General features: G+C 40.5%; 1 protein-coding gene across 8 annotated transcripts in view; it reads left to right on the top strand.

Moving 5' to 3' along the window:
* The window catches only part of igsf9ba (immunoglobulin superfamily, member 9Ba), a 103,682-nt gene that overhangs the window by 34,252 nt on the left and 54,415 nt on the right, over nt 1-15,015 (top strand). For all 8 annotated transcript variants that reach the window (XM_035385447.1, XM_035385449.1, XM_035385448.1 and 5 more), the window contains exon 3: nt 7,903-8,049. In XM_035385447.1, coding sequence (XP_035241338.1) covers nt 7,903-8,049 — 147 coding nt within the window. The remainder of the gene's footprint in view (nt 1-7,902; nt 8,050-15,015) is intronic.

Genomic DNA, 15,015 nt, shown 5'->3' on the forward strand with positions numbered 1-15,015 from the left:
TCCACAGTGTACAGCTCAAGCCATCATACAGCGGATTGATCATTTTGGTAAATTTAACTGCACTTCTACCTCCTACTACCACTGGTAGAAGAATTGAATTCTCCCTGATATTGACGTGAGTCACCTGACTCATCATGTGGTAGCGGTCACTCTCATACTATTACAGCCATTCATGCAAACCCATTAGTAGGGATGTGCAGAGACGTCATTATCTGTATCTGTGTCTGTATCTGTTCAACCAACAAAATTATCTGTCTGTGTATCTGTATTTGGATAGAAAACAGGAAGTGGGCGTGATTTATACCGGATGTCATGTTAAATCGGGCAAATTTAACATGCCGCATAGGCATTTAATCATAAAAGATGCTATCATAAGCTAAAAAAAACCTGGACTGGAAGAAAAAAACTGGACTGGAAGAAAAAAAACCTGGACTGGAAGAAAAAACACTGGACTGGAAGAAAAATAAATCTGGACTGGGAAAAAAAAAAACCTGGACTGGATGAAAAAAATATGGAGCCCCCTAAGGGTCATGGTGGGGATTTTTATATACGATAAATTCGTATTCACTTTTTACACGTATTTACTATTTACAGTCCCACACAAACTATTTACAAAGGTCCACGAGGCGTGCATTCTGGGAGCTGCTGGAACAGCCCCCGGACGTCACACTATCATAAAGCTAGCTGGCATTCAAAACCCGTTTCAGAGGGTTTTCCAATAACGGGACAGCCTGTAGTGGTTTATTCCTTTCATGTACGACGGGGTGATGCAGCCGAGGCGAACTGAGGGTTGCTTAACCAGCGCCGAAGTAGCCTACATTATTTTCCAATAATGGGATTGCCCGGAGGGGTTTATTCCACAATGGGTTACCAACAATGACTATATATGGTTACTTTTATATGTATTGATTTTTATAGATTTAATTAGCTGAAAGTGAAATATTCTTCTGCGGGCTTTTGGGCATATTGTTTTACCATTGTCAAGCAAAACTCTGGTTGGTAGTTCTATTTGGACCATCGTTATGCAAAAACTCTGGTTGGTAGTTCTATGAAAACAATGATTCTATCAAGAAAAAATAGTTCCTTCTCGTTTTATACCATACAATTAGTTTATACCATGTATACCATACATTTTTTGTCATTACATTATTTAATAAAACTGCATGAAACCATATGTCAATCAAATTCATCTCCCTAGCACTGTCTTGCTTCTTAAATGGTGTGGTCGCGCAGTGCAGACTTAACGTCTTTCTAAGACCCTCTGAAACGGGTTTTGAATGCCAGCTAGTTTTATGATAGGTTCGCCATCACGAGGCAGCTGCTATGTGCCGGAGTTCCAGATACTTTCTTTCTCTGCCCATGAAACGTTAGATAGAGGCTATGAGAACTTGACATGAAGCTGACTTTTTTTCCCCGAATCCGAATAATAACGAGCAACTTCGGGTAGAAGAAATATCTGTTTCCATCGCATTATTCGTGCTTTCCCGAATACAGTATTCGGATTTGGATACATCCCTACCCATTAGTATTTCAAACCCTAAGCAGTCTGTCCCTTATTGAGAATGAAAAGACACAAAATCTTAAATTACCAGCATTAATGGGCAGCTTATTTTTTAGCATGATCTGCATTAGTCTGTAGAGCGTAATACTAGACCTAATGATGATTTACCAGGTCACTGGAATTTTACTGTTTAATTACTGAAAAACAGAGGAGAGCTGCAAGTTCATTACTGAGATGAAAATATGTGCCCACAATAAGATTCAGTGTAGTCGAGTTAACACTGTTTAATAAAGTCAAAGGAATGCGTGAAGCTCGTTAGATTATTTGCAATAAGCAGGTCATGCATTTCTAATGGGACAGTTCTTTAAAAGAGTTTAAATGAGTTTGGGAGTTTAGAGATGCTTATGTATTACAGTTGGCATGCTCATTTGATCTACGTCTTGATTTTACAATTCAATTATAACACAGTCATTATGTTCTTGTGACACAAGCTATTAATATCTTTATATGTCTTCACAGGTTTATATTTTGAAAGCAAAATGCATTCAGCAAGTGTGTTCCATACTTACACTATGAGGCGTGACACTGGTAATTGTGAGTGTGTCTGTTTTGAGGTTAAAAAGTGAGTTCTGTGCTGTCCAAGAAAAAATATCAGATTTCATGGAGAAAATTTTTTAATATTGGGGATTTTTATTGCTAAAACTATTGAAAAATACAATTTGGGCTCACTTGTCTAAAAACAGATCCCGGTCTACCCCTGATCCTTGGGATAGACAGCAGGGCCACCCAATACTACATTTACTTACAGTCAATTTGAATCTTGATTCAGTAATTGATTTACGTATTTATTACTTATAATTATTATGAACTACTTTTATGAATTACTTTAAATTATTGATGGGATGAGTTACCACTGATAAAGACACCCAGCTAAAAGCAAAAAATAGCTGAGCACAACTTAACTGTTAACTGCCATACAATCAAGGAAAGTGTAAAAACCCATTAGCAGAACCCCATTCGTTCAAAGGCTGTTGGTTTTATCTTTCTGGGATCTGTCGAGTAGTGCAGACCTTATTGCATGTTCAGGAATGAACGGCCACATCTTGTCTTGGACCTGTCCAGGGGGTATTCCTGCCTCTTGCCCAGTGCACGCTGGGATGGGCTCCAGCACCCCCTGCGACCCTGACCAGGAATAAGCGGGTATAGATAACGGATGGATGGATGGATTTGTCTTGGACATTCATTTACCAATGTGCAATAAGGCCAACACTTAGGGGCTTTTTAACCACAGCCCTGTGATGTCAGAACTTTCATCCACGGGAAGGAGCCAGAAGGCCCAGAGAGTTTCAGTCCTTGCAAATGAAGTGTTCCTGCTGAAGTCTGAAGTGAACCACTCTTTTCTACGGCTCCAGTCTCACTGTAGACAGTGGAGAGAACTCTAGCAAGATGGAGCACGGCTGAACCATCAAGCCCCAGATGGTCCGCAGTGTAGATGTGATGCCCGGTCATATTATTATTCCCTAGGGAGGAAGTACATTACAGAAAAATCTGCAGTCATCCTTTAAAGACACCCCACCCCCCTCCCCATTGTTTTATCATTGCTGCAAAAATAGCTTTTATAGACTTTTACAGATCTGCTCCCGCTACTTTCAGACAAGCCTGTTTGCCCTCCTGCGATATCGATTTTCAGCCTTCTAAAAAAATTATAAAACATTATTTCTTCCTCTCCTCCCAGTGTTGGACCGAGCCCGAGCAGCTCTGAATGTGTTATCAGTGCAGTCATCTCAGAGCTCATTAAGAACGGGACTGAGATTTTCCAACCCGAACCTGTGAAATAATTCATCCTGAGACTCACTTTGCACTCTGGAAATGAGGAAATTGTGAGATTGTATTGGCGCACGCCGCCCGCAGTACATCTGCATAAGCTTAGCAGCCGGTGGAGGGTTGCTGTCTAAATTGAAGGATTTGGTAGGATCCTTATACCTTTCTTCATAACCACCATGCTGCTTTGTAATGATGACTGGATGATCAGCAAGTCTCTCAGCCTGCTCAAGGATTTCTGCTGTAACTAAACCCAATGGAGTATCCCTACTTTCTCTATGTCTGTGTCTTCCTGTACGTATGTGTGCGTTATGGTTTTGGTACCATAAGTTAGCTTTGTGTATTTAGGTCTTGAGTAGATAACAGTGTGCTGTGCTGTTTAAGGAGCTATGTCTATACTACCTGAGGTCAGTGGACTCAAACTGAATTGAGTACTCAACTAATAAAACAGCCATATGAAGGCATAATATTCACACATGCTCTTTAAGGTATGATGCTGTTTGAGGGTGACTGCCAAGGAAGTAAGCAATGTAGCCTAATAAGTTTTCATGCTGTAAACCTCCTCATTCCAAAGGACCTCTGGCTTGTAGTTTAATGCAAAACATTTGGATGACACCAGTGCTAACATTTGTTTTACAAACTTTCACCCACTTTCACTTGCTTGAGAAACTTCAGTCTTTTAGGATTAGAGTCGGTCTTATAAGCTGCTTAGTAAACTGAGACCCACTGTGGAGGGAGAAAACTTGAACATAAAATAAGGATTTTCATTTTATGCCTCAGAATAAGGCAGTTATTCAGCCCTAAAAAAATCTGTTTACTTGCTAAGTACTCATTAAAAAGCCTATTGTTTTAATATACATTATGACCGTTTCATATTTTGTTTACCTTTAATTTGCGTTAATGAATATTATTGAATGTACTGTTAAGAACACCACAGGTCCTCTACTGAGACATTATCAAGCACATTTTAAAATGTTTCACGCACAAATGTTAGAACCAATGTAGCAACTTTCTCTCTCTCTCTCTCTCTCTCTATATATATATATATATGGAATATATGTAAAAAATATATGTTAATAAAACGTTACTTGTCTAAAATGTACATTTCTTGTTTAGGAGAAGTATGAGTTTAGTTCATCTATATATTCCCTATGAATGCAGAGATTTGCTGCAGTACACTCCCTCTCACTCTAATATCAGGCACATCTCCTCTTTCTGCTACGAGGTTGCTTGAGTAATTTGTTTTAAAAGACAGTGTGGAAAAACTTGGAGGCAGTTCAACCATATATCAACTTCCAGTGTTCAAAGCTCTTTTTCATTGGTAGTCTGGCATGGCTTGGCTCGAGATAAAGAGTGATACGATTGTTTGTAATTTGTCCTCAGACATACTGTGCAGTTGCAATGTGAGCCATTTTGAACATTTTCCATTATGCATATTTATGCTGAGTACAGAATGCATATGGTGGCAAAAACAAGAGCCAGACGTGTCTCGAGAAAGCATAAATTTAGCATGTAAAGTCAGCATACACTCCCACACAAAACCGCACAAGCACACAAACACTGACACACGCACACACTCCACTGTCAGTTTTCCGTTCCAGCTTGACTTAGAGATCAAATGCCATTGATGTACCAATTATTCTTTGTAAATTGACTTATTACTATAAATTATTATTGATTGTTTTCTTTTCTGTTCTGTGGTGTGGTGAAATAAATAAATGTGTGTGTGTGTGTGAGAGAGAAAGAAATATATTGGACTATTTTTCATAATCAGTGTTGCACGGCGCATGGGCACACTGAATGGCCTGGCGCATGGGTGCACTGGGCGTGGCATACGGGTGCACTGGGCGTGGCATGCAGGTGCACTGGGTGTGGCATGCGGGTGCACTGGGCGTGGCATATGGGTGCACTGGGCGTGGCTAGTAAATGTTAGCATTTTCATGATCAGAGGTGAGGACTGTAGGCCTACAGTGCAAAATGGAAAAGGGGGCTAGACTGTACTGAATATATTATCATTTGGTGTGGTGCTGCTGGATTTCGTAATATTTGGTATTATTAAGATGCATTACACTGCTCAATAATGCTAGTATGAACTAATACCTATAGGAATTTGTAATGAGTATTACGTCTTTAACTCAAATGATAATTATTTTTACATTTTTGTTTTATGTTGATATTACGTTTGTTATGTATTTCATCTATTGTGCCAAAAAGAGAGATTGTTGCAAAATATTGCATTAATCATCAAACTCTGTTTATAAAGGCAGTTCATCCATAATTTGTGCCAGTACTGTCTTTATCATTTTTAACTACAGTCAATTAAAATTAAAATATTGTTCAAATTGTGCACTTGAGGTTTGCGCAAGTGAAATGAGAGAAAAGCAGAATCCCGTTTTCCGTGTTTTGGTTAATGCATATATATTTTAAGGCATTCTGATGTGAGACTGCAAAAACGTGGGAGGGGAGAATGGAAATGTATGCATATGGCCTGCTACAGCTGATGTATCGTGGCTGGTGGCTGTTGCGGCAAAAGTAATTGTGTTTGTTTTTTAATGCCTGGGAAAAGCATAAAAGCAACTTCTTTCCAGCACAAGATTGGCATTGCGGCAGTTGCCGTGCTTAGGAGACATCGTCAGTGTGTAGAGTAGGGGAGAGTCGCCATACATGTTACAGGTTTTGGATTTTGCTCATTCACTCAGTAAATATGTAGCCTAGCACTATGAAATTTTATTTAAAACAGCTTTGACGTGCCAGTAGTCATTAGCCGTTTCAGCCATTCATAACTTAATCAAGTCGCATACAATTAAAACCAATATTAAAACTGATATTACCACCTAGTTGGTATGATCGTAACTGATGTGCATAATAATTGTAACAGTAAATAAAAATGCCCTATAATGTGCGTGTGCAGGTTTTTTCTGAACATACTGTGCATAATGTTAATCAAGGAAACACATGTTTTATGGTAATGTGTGACCACCCACATCATCAGGTTATGAAGCTTGGGGCTTTATTCATGAACAAAGATTGTGTTAAGGCTGACGCACAAGCAACTTCGTAACTCACCAAAGCTGTGGTATTGTCAAAATCGATGAGGGAAGCTGCTTTTGTTTGTCTCTTAACATCCAGGTAAGCTTTCACAACGCAAACATACAGACCAATCTGGTGTGTGCTTTGTTATAAATGCCTGTGACCAGGTGGCTGTTTCTTTTCAGTTAATCACAGAATCCAGAAGGTGAGGCTATGTCAATGCAGCAAGCAAATTGGTTGAGAACATTTAACATAAAACTGAACTCGCCAAACACGTTGATGAGTAAAATCAATTTATTTAATATTAAACACTATTTAAAAGGTCTCCCAAAAAGACACTGCATGTCCTTGTTTTTCAGCTCAATCTAGTGTCCGTAATCCCCAAATCTGAAGCCCTCTTCATGACCTCCCTAGGTACCGACCCTCTTTTTGTGTTTAGGTGGCATTCTGTAAACATACAGCAGCAAAAAAGTGTGTTGTTATAGCAACTCAGAGGTGGCATAACTGTAACAGGTGTTAAATTTATACAGACAGGAACATGATGTTTTTTGGTCCCCTAGCATCCAATTCCAGCTAGAATGCACTCCAAAAACCATACCATGAAAACCACCTTTTCAAGGACAGGTATCTTTTTTTAATGATGTGAAATAAAAATACTTGGAAATTACTTCTGGAAGTTTTTTTTATTTAGCTTGCTCAAAAACATTTTTTTGTAAATATTTCCAGCGAAGGTTATCATATTGCTTCATTCCTTTGGTAGGCAGTAGAGGACTGAATTGCGCATGTACAAACCTGAAATGGCTACGGTAGCTGCATTGTACATTAAGTTATTGACCGTGTTACATTCATCAAGCGTTACATTAACGGCGACTCTCACCTATTTACTGTATGCAATTTACTCCCATGCAGCCTTCTTCTTGCTGCAACGACACTGCATGACTGCATTTCATCAACCAATATGTCCAGCTCCACACATGAGAACTTAACATTTTCTTTTGCTTTCCATTGCCTTACTGTCTTCTTGCAATGCGCAAGATGCGTCTTAAATACAGGCAGTGCATTAAATGAACTTGCTGCGGTTGTATTCATTTACATAACCATTCTTTGTAAATACCCCACAAACATGTGGCAATGCATAATTTTGTGGCCCTGTTGGTAATGTGCGGCATGCTTGGCCCATAGTCTAGCCCAGTCCATTTTATCTGACTCCCAGACAGTCCTCACTAAAATCCGCCCATGGAATTAGCTAGTCCTAAATCTACTGAAAGTTATCCACAGTATGTTCAGATTGTTTCATGTTTCACCCATCCTTTCAAAATCAAAATTATGCATTGCAATACATATTTAAAAAGTCATGGATCATGATTTTGACTGTTTGCAATGAAAGCTGAACATGTGATGGACAGATGTCCTACTACTGATTGTGTGATTCCTCCTCTTTTTCCCCCACCCCAATCCAATATCGTCATGACCAGTGTTATGATAGGTCATCTCATTCCGGCTTTTATCTCTGACACTCTCTCTCTCCCCCTCTCTCCCCCGCTCTCCAGGCAGAGCCAGCCTGTACGGGAAGGCCTCGCTGCGGATCGAACGCTTGCGCTATGAGGACCAGGGCTGGTACGAGTGCAAGGTCCTGATGCTGGAGCAGCAGGCCGACACCTTCCAGAACGGCAGCTGGGTGCACCTCACCGTCAACGGTGAGTGAGGGTCAGACAGCCACGGCTGTGCAGGCTCAATTTCATATGCACATACGCTGTTATTCTCTCAGCTTTTTAAAATTTGAAGTGTTTCTATGATGCATCTAACTCACGCATGAAAGCAGCATGCTAAAAATGCTTGAATCACTGGCCTCCTCCACACAAAGGAAAAATAAAATGTGATTATGGATGCATGAGCGTAATTTAAAATTGTAATAATGCCGACTAGGCACAGTGCACATCTGCGCCGCCTGTTTGATAAACAAAACAAGAGGCAATTTCCACAACAGGCAGCCGTAGGGTTACAGCGCCGGGTCCTGGCATCTTTGGAACTGAAACTATTCCTAAAATATTATCTCAGCCTGCTTTTTTTGGGGGGGGGGGGGGGGGGGGGGGTTGGTTGGGGGGGTTAGGAAGGGACGGGGCCGTGGGTCCTCTGGTGGTGGAGCATGCGCTGTCATTGGCTGGCTTATCACGGGCAGGCCAGAGTGTTGACAGGCCAGTTTATCAGCCTGGTGCCCTACAGCCTGGGGTGGCTAACACTGATATCAGCTTTTGTTTGTCTGAGCACCATCAGGCGTTAGTGCAGCTCTGTAAGAGGGCTTCGTGTGCTAAATATGAATGTTGCCTCAACCACGACTAAAGCAACAATAGCAGTGAACAGGAAACTGATCCTTACTCACACCTTCAAACTCAGTTATTACGCATTGTTGGACCCGTAATATCAGCAATAAATGCCCCATCCGCAGTGCATGAGTAGTCACCCAATGGTCTGAGGAGCATGGAAACTGATTTTATCACATGACCGTGACATACTCCATGGCCAGTCACCGGATCTGCAGCTAATCAAGCATTTGTGAGATATTTATAAGAGATGCGTTGTCTTACAGCTCCTTCAACAAGTGTGTTGTCTGGCTTTCTCGTGAAAGATTAGGGTTGTGCTCCTGCCACTGTAGATTATGCCATGGTGCAAAACAGCCCATGCTGTCCACACACGGTGGCCCAACCAACTGTCACGTGACTTTGCGTTTAATATTAGATACGGAAGTGAATCTGGGATGATCAAACCAGTGTTTGCTTCCAGTGTTGTTCAAATAGGAAAGGTGGGGCTGTTAAAGTCACACAGAGGAATGCGAAGGAAACGTTACGATTATTACATTTGCTCTGGCCCCAAGAGGGCATAGAGATTAGGCCTGTTCTCTCTGGCTCAGTTCAGCTTTCTGGAACTCTCCACGGAGGTCTAATACCAGGGGTCCGAGCCCCCGCATTGCCGACCATATCCTGACGACAAAATCTAGGAATCAAATGAAGAGGAACGAAGAAAAGGGAAATATTCCCTCGAGTTTTGCGAAACAGATTTATTCATGACTTCTGGTTATCGCTAATCCTTTTAGGATTAAGAGCCAGCCATAGCATCAGGAAAGAGCAAACTCTTAAGAGAACTTATTATAACCAATAGTTCCATATACAAAAAAGTAAAAGTAAATAATAACCTATAAAAATAAAATAACAGAACCTTTAGATACAGCAGGTGCCTGGCAGCCGAGGGGAGATAAGAGGCTGTGTATGGGTGGTGTATCTGCAGCAACTGCTAATTTATCTTTATGCCTCATTTTAGCTCTACTTAAGCTTCAAAGCTAATAGGTTTTTTTTTTTTTTTTTACAACTAAGTATATTTACTGTACTGAAATTCAATTATTGACTTAGAACTAGTTATGTTCTATATTCTTCTCGAGCATAAACTCACTCAGGAAAATATTCATTGATGACAATTCAACTCTGAGTACAACAATGAGCGAATGTACTCTAGCGGAGTAAAATGAATTGAATCTGGGCAGAGCCATTCATCAGGTGTACTTGGGTCAGGAGAGCTGCTGTTTCTGTAGATCTTTGTTCCTGTCAGGCAGAGAGCCTCCTGAGTCATCAGCTCATTGTCTTTATTGAACCCGCAGAGCTTCATTCTCTGGTTCTGAGTGTTAACGGTTTGCACTGATACAATCTGGCGGACTGGAGAGTTCTGCCAAGGTGGTTTGGGCTGCTGTCGAGGGGAAGGGTGTATGCGGTCTTACTTTATCTTTCCTTGAGAATCAAGTGCTGGAGCAACATACAGATCTCTGAGTTTTAACCTTGGTAAAAGCACTGCTACCTGCCCTTTAGGATGTAATCAAGCTGGTGAAGAGACTGGTGATATGCATTTACTTTCCTTTAAGTGGTTCTGCTCCTGGATGTTGTTTGTCTCTTATTGGTTTCTGAAAATGTATATTAAAATGAAAAAAGATATTTTAGAAGGAGAAAAAAAAAAATAATTGAATTGACAAAATGTATAAATACTCATTTAAAAAACAAACATATCTGCTTGAAAATTAAACACATCAAGATATGTATGTATTAAAGATAGATCATTTCTGTTTTTTGGATGGTTTCTGTAAGCCAAGTGGTGTTTCCCTTGCAATTTGTTCTGAGTGCTTTCAGATCTGAGGTTGGGTTTGAGCTAAGAACCTTTGCATTGCTCAGCGAGAAAGATTCCAATCATACCACATTCCAAGGCATAATTAAGCAATGCATTTTAGTACATACAGAAATGCATCAGCGAAACCTTGGGGAAATTAATTATATTTTTTAATTCTGTGTTTTTCGACACCAGTCATTAAAATCCTAGCCTTTCAGCCTCGGCTTAGTTTGGAACTTTAAAACTGTTGGATTGTTGTGAGGGTTTGCTATTATGTTCTTTAAATGATCCAGTCTCTTTATAAATCATAAATTTACTTAATGTTGGTCTGATGTGACATGTATACTGTTTTAAGAAACGCTTTATAATTAATCATAAAAATTGTAATTAGAATACACATTTGAAAATAGTGCAACCCTTTTAATTGAAACTGGGGACCCTTGAGCAATTATGTTTATAATTGCATGCTTTATAATTGGTCAGACGTTATAAACTAGTTGCAATGGTTGTGTGTGGCTGCCATTTAGAGCTGCTAAAGACATTATGGAGATGCATTTTATGTGCCAAATACAATCTGGTTGCAACCAGTTCTGTGCACTAGGGCTGGGCAATATATCGATATTATGTCGATATTGTGATATGAGACTACATATCGTCTGGGATTTTGTATATCATAACATCGTGATATGGCATAAGTGTTGCCTTTTCCTGGTTTTAAAGGCAGCATTACAGTAAAGTGATGTAATTTTCTGAACTTACCTGACTGTTCTAGCTGTTCTATTATTTGCCTTTACCCTTTAGTTATTACATAGGCATTACTGATGATTATTTATCAAAAATCTCATTGTGTAATTTTGTGAAAGTACCAATAGTCATCCCCACAATATCATCACAATATCGATATCGACAAAATTTGGACAAAAATATCTGACACATGAAACATACATGCGCAAATTTTTTACCAAACTGTTTTTAAACTGCAAAGGGAAAAATGTTGAAAGATGGTGGAAGTAGAAATGGTGGAGGGGGTGGAACTTTTTTTTTTTGAGTGAAAGATGTGATTTTTCAGTTTGAGACCGTTTACGTTTCGTGGTGAGCCAGTTTCCTAATGACACATTTTTGTTTAAAGTGGTTGTATGGCGATAACATTACCTGGTACATCATCAAAACATATCAGCACAAACGGTAGCACACTGTAGGTGTTCTACTGCTTGTTGGAGGTTTCTCATTTTTGAACTGCTTTCCACAGCCGAGGGTTCTATAGAAATTGGAAAGAGAGATGTCCATAAAAAATAGCTCTTCACAGTCCCTCTAAAGAACATGTGTAGTTGGGAGGTTATTCCTTTTGACATTGCATAAGCGCTGGGGAATTGATAGAGGTCTTGAAAAAGGTGATGAACGTCTCATCAAAACCACAGTGTGAGTGGGTGGTGAAGAGGGATGGACTTCTCACTGTCAAAAGCATTCTCAGCAACCGGAGAGAAAATGATCTCGGCCTTGCTTCTCCTATCTGTGAGCTGTACTAGGTTACTGCAAGTGTCACATGGAGGATATGCCTTTTGTTAAATCCAGGTCAATTTGTATCAGTTATACTGAAATATTGCTTTCAGTTTCCTGTTTTATTGCGAAAGCTTTCAAATGCATTTTTACATCTACTGTAACATAAACAGATTGGCAGGCTAATAACACTGACAGATTGATTTGCTCTGCTTAATATTGAAGCAGTAATCACATCAAAAATTCAATGATATATGGGTGTGTCATTTGTTTTATTCAGAAATTATGAATTGATTCTAGGGGTGTATGTGGAAGGGGTTGACAACTGGGGTTGAATTTTGGATTCTGCATATTGAATGTGAACAGGTGGAGCTTGTCTGTGCTGAGGAGTGTTTAAGCATATTTTGGTATGTTGCTCAAGAGGTTTAAAGCTTGATGTCTCCTGAAGTAATTCAGGTTAAGGGCCTTGCTCAGGGTTGCTACAGGACTCATACTTTGGCAAAGACTCTGGTCCCGAACTAGCAGTACCCCTTCATCAAAATACCATGATTTATTTCATTACCTAACTACTTATGTTTATGCATTACATGTGAATTGCTGGGTGGGTGAAATGTGAGTGTTTACTGTTATTTGATAAAATGATTTACAAACTACTTTGTGATTTACAAAATATGCAGTATGCCAGCATAGATGATTGAGTAAATGAGAGTTAAAGGGACAAAATAAAAGACTACATGTGTAAGCAAGTCAGGCATCCCTAAGGTGATTATGTATGCAGTATATTGGAAAAGAGGAATTAAAAATAAAAAAATTGAATGGCTCATTGACTGCTGTCTGGAGTTTCCATTTTGCAGCGTGACACATCAAGTGCTTCGCCGCGGATTCGTCCACGTTGAGCACTTTGTGGCGCATCAGTCATTGTCACCAGAGATGACCTTCTGGATCTCAATCAGCGCTTGGTGGGAAGGATTACGGAAGGTTATCAGCGCTGTTTCTCTGCTATCTGAGGCGCTATATATAATGAGCCGTTTGATGGCGGGGCACTGGCCCATCGGCCTGTTATTGTCTGCAAAATGGACGCGGTCTGAAATATTTTATGCCCCAGCTGGAGATCGCTGACGCGCAGGAGATAAACGGCCGGCCCGAAGATTCATTTTTCTGTGCTGAATTATTTCTTTCCAAATCAATATTTACAGCTGTACTATATGGGGCATTTTCTTCTTTTGGGGGCATTTTCTTATTCTTCTGTCTTAGACAGTGTGGTTTATATGGAAATTAATGGGGTGTTTGTCATCCAAAAAGCTAATTATGGTTCAGCATATTGCTTAATAGCTGCCTTCTTGAGGTAATTGAGCAGACATTACTGTTAGGACATACAGCAGCCATGCAGACTAACAGTTAAACAGGGAAAGAGTAAGTGCTGCCAAGGGGCTTTTAAATTGTAGCATGTGACCAAATGCATACCTGAGCACACCAACATGATGTCACTTAATTCGCTGTTGGTCCTCCAGTATGGCCAGTACAGCCTATACTGTATGACTTCCAGCATGTACAGTTCTGCTGCAGGGGTAGGTCCCCACTCTTTCGTGAGAGCGTCAGTTGTCTCAAGTTTAGATGATGTAAGTTTAAAGCGCTGAATCGTTGTTCTAATGCTTCAGTGCTTTCAAATCGGATGAATGAGAAGGCTATGGCCTACAGTATGGAGACTGCCAATGCCACACTCCTCAGAAGGAGTTTAACAAGTTTGCTTTTTGAGTGTATTTACGCATTATTTTTTTATATGTCCACTAGCCTCAATATATGTTGAGTACTCTTGCCTAACTTCTTGTCTTATCAAAAGAAGACATTGATATCTCTTGCAACATATTGTTGAGAAAACATTATACTTGTTGGTTCCTTTCTTCTTTTCTTCTTTGTGAAAAGGTTGCATCACATAGCAAGGACAAGTGTATTGATAAAATGACATTCAATACATGCTATGATTTTTAAGCACATTTCTTAGAAACGTCTCTACACACCTTATCTTGGGAAAGTGCTTGATAGTGAATATGTTAGCTATATTCTTTCATACTTCTGAGCTTTCTGTGCTGTATGCAGGTTATAGGCACAGGGCTGGCAGAACTTCCCATTTATATCCATCACTGACACTTGCGTAATGGTGTGACTGCTATATAATCACAATGATACTATTCCATTTTTTAATGGTTGGACCAGAGGAGAAACAATCCTAGTACAAATTATTTGCTGGCTTGACATCTTTCTTTAAATTGGCTACACATAGAAAATAATAGCCAAGTTCAAATGTTCAGTTTGTAAAATAAGTATACAGAATCTGAAACTGTGACAGGGACATCCAATTCAATTCATATTCAGCATGTGAAATAGAGACTGGCACGAAGAGAAAGAAATATCGGTTGGCAGGAAGGCGGTTAAAAGCAACAACTCAGCACTTTTTGAAGTTAGCGAGTGGAATAGATGGAATAATTATAATAAATCAAGAAATCATTCAGCTTAACTCGCCATTAGGGGGACAGCCCGTAATCATGGCAACCCTGTCTGAATCAGATCAGAGAATGTGTGGCCGGGAGCCATCTTTTGAGAAGCTGGCTCAACCGACGACCGCCCCTCCTGGCCGTCTGCAGCGAATGGGTGTGTGGGGGGGGTGGGGGGGTTGGGGAGGTAATTTCATCAGCATCTGTGTCACAGCGAAAGGAATCGGAGTCGGTAATGCAGAGGAGGAGGGGATGCCGGGTATTTTTCCCATCGTTTTGTTGTTTTTTTTTGGCGAGAAAGGCTGTCGTTGTTGCGGCGTTCGTTCGCGTCTGCCGTAGGGGCGTCGCATCCGCGCGGCATAGCGCTGTCTCCTCAGCCTTTGAGTGATGGCCCGGGCCCGCGGTGCGTTCGGCCGTCTTCCGGGGGTAATAACGAGCGGCGGGAATGTGCCGCGCGGGCGAGCTCGCGCAGAGACCGCGGCGGGGCGGCAGAAATAGACCCGCCTCCGTGTGCCGTCACGCAGAACG

Source organism: Anguilla anguilla, chromosome 12, assembly GCF_013347855.1.
Source record: "Anguilla anguilla isolate fAngAng1 chromosome 12, fAngAng1.pri, whole genome shotgun sequence".
Taxonomy (NCBI): Eukaryota; Metazoa; Chordata; class Actinopteri; order Anguilliformes; family Anguillidae; genus Anguilla; species Anguilla anguilla.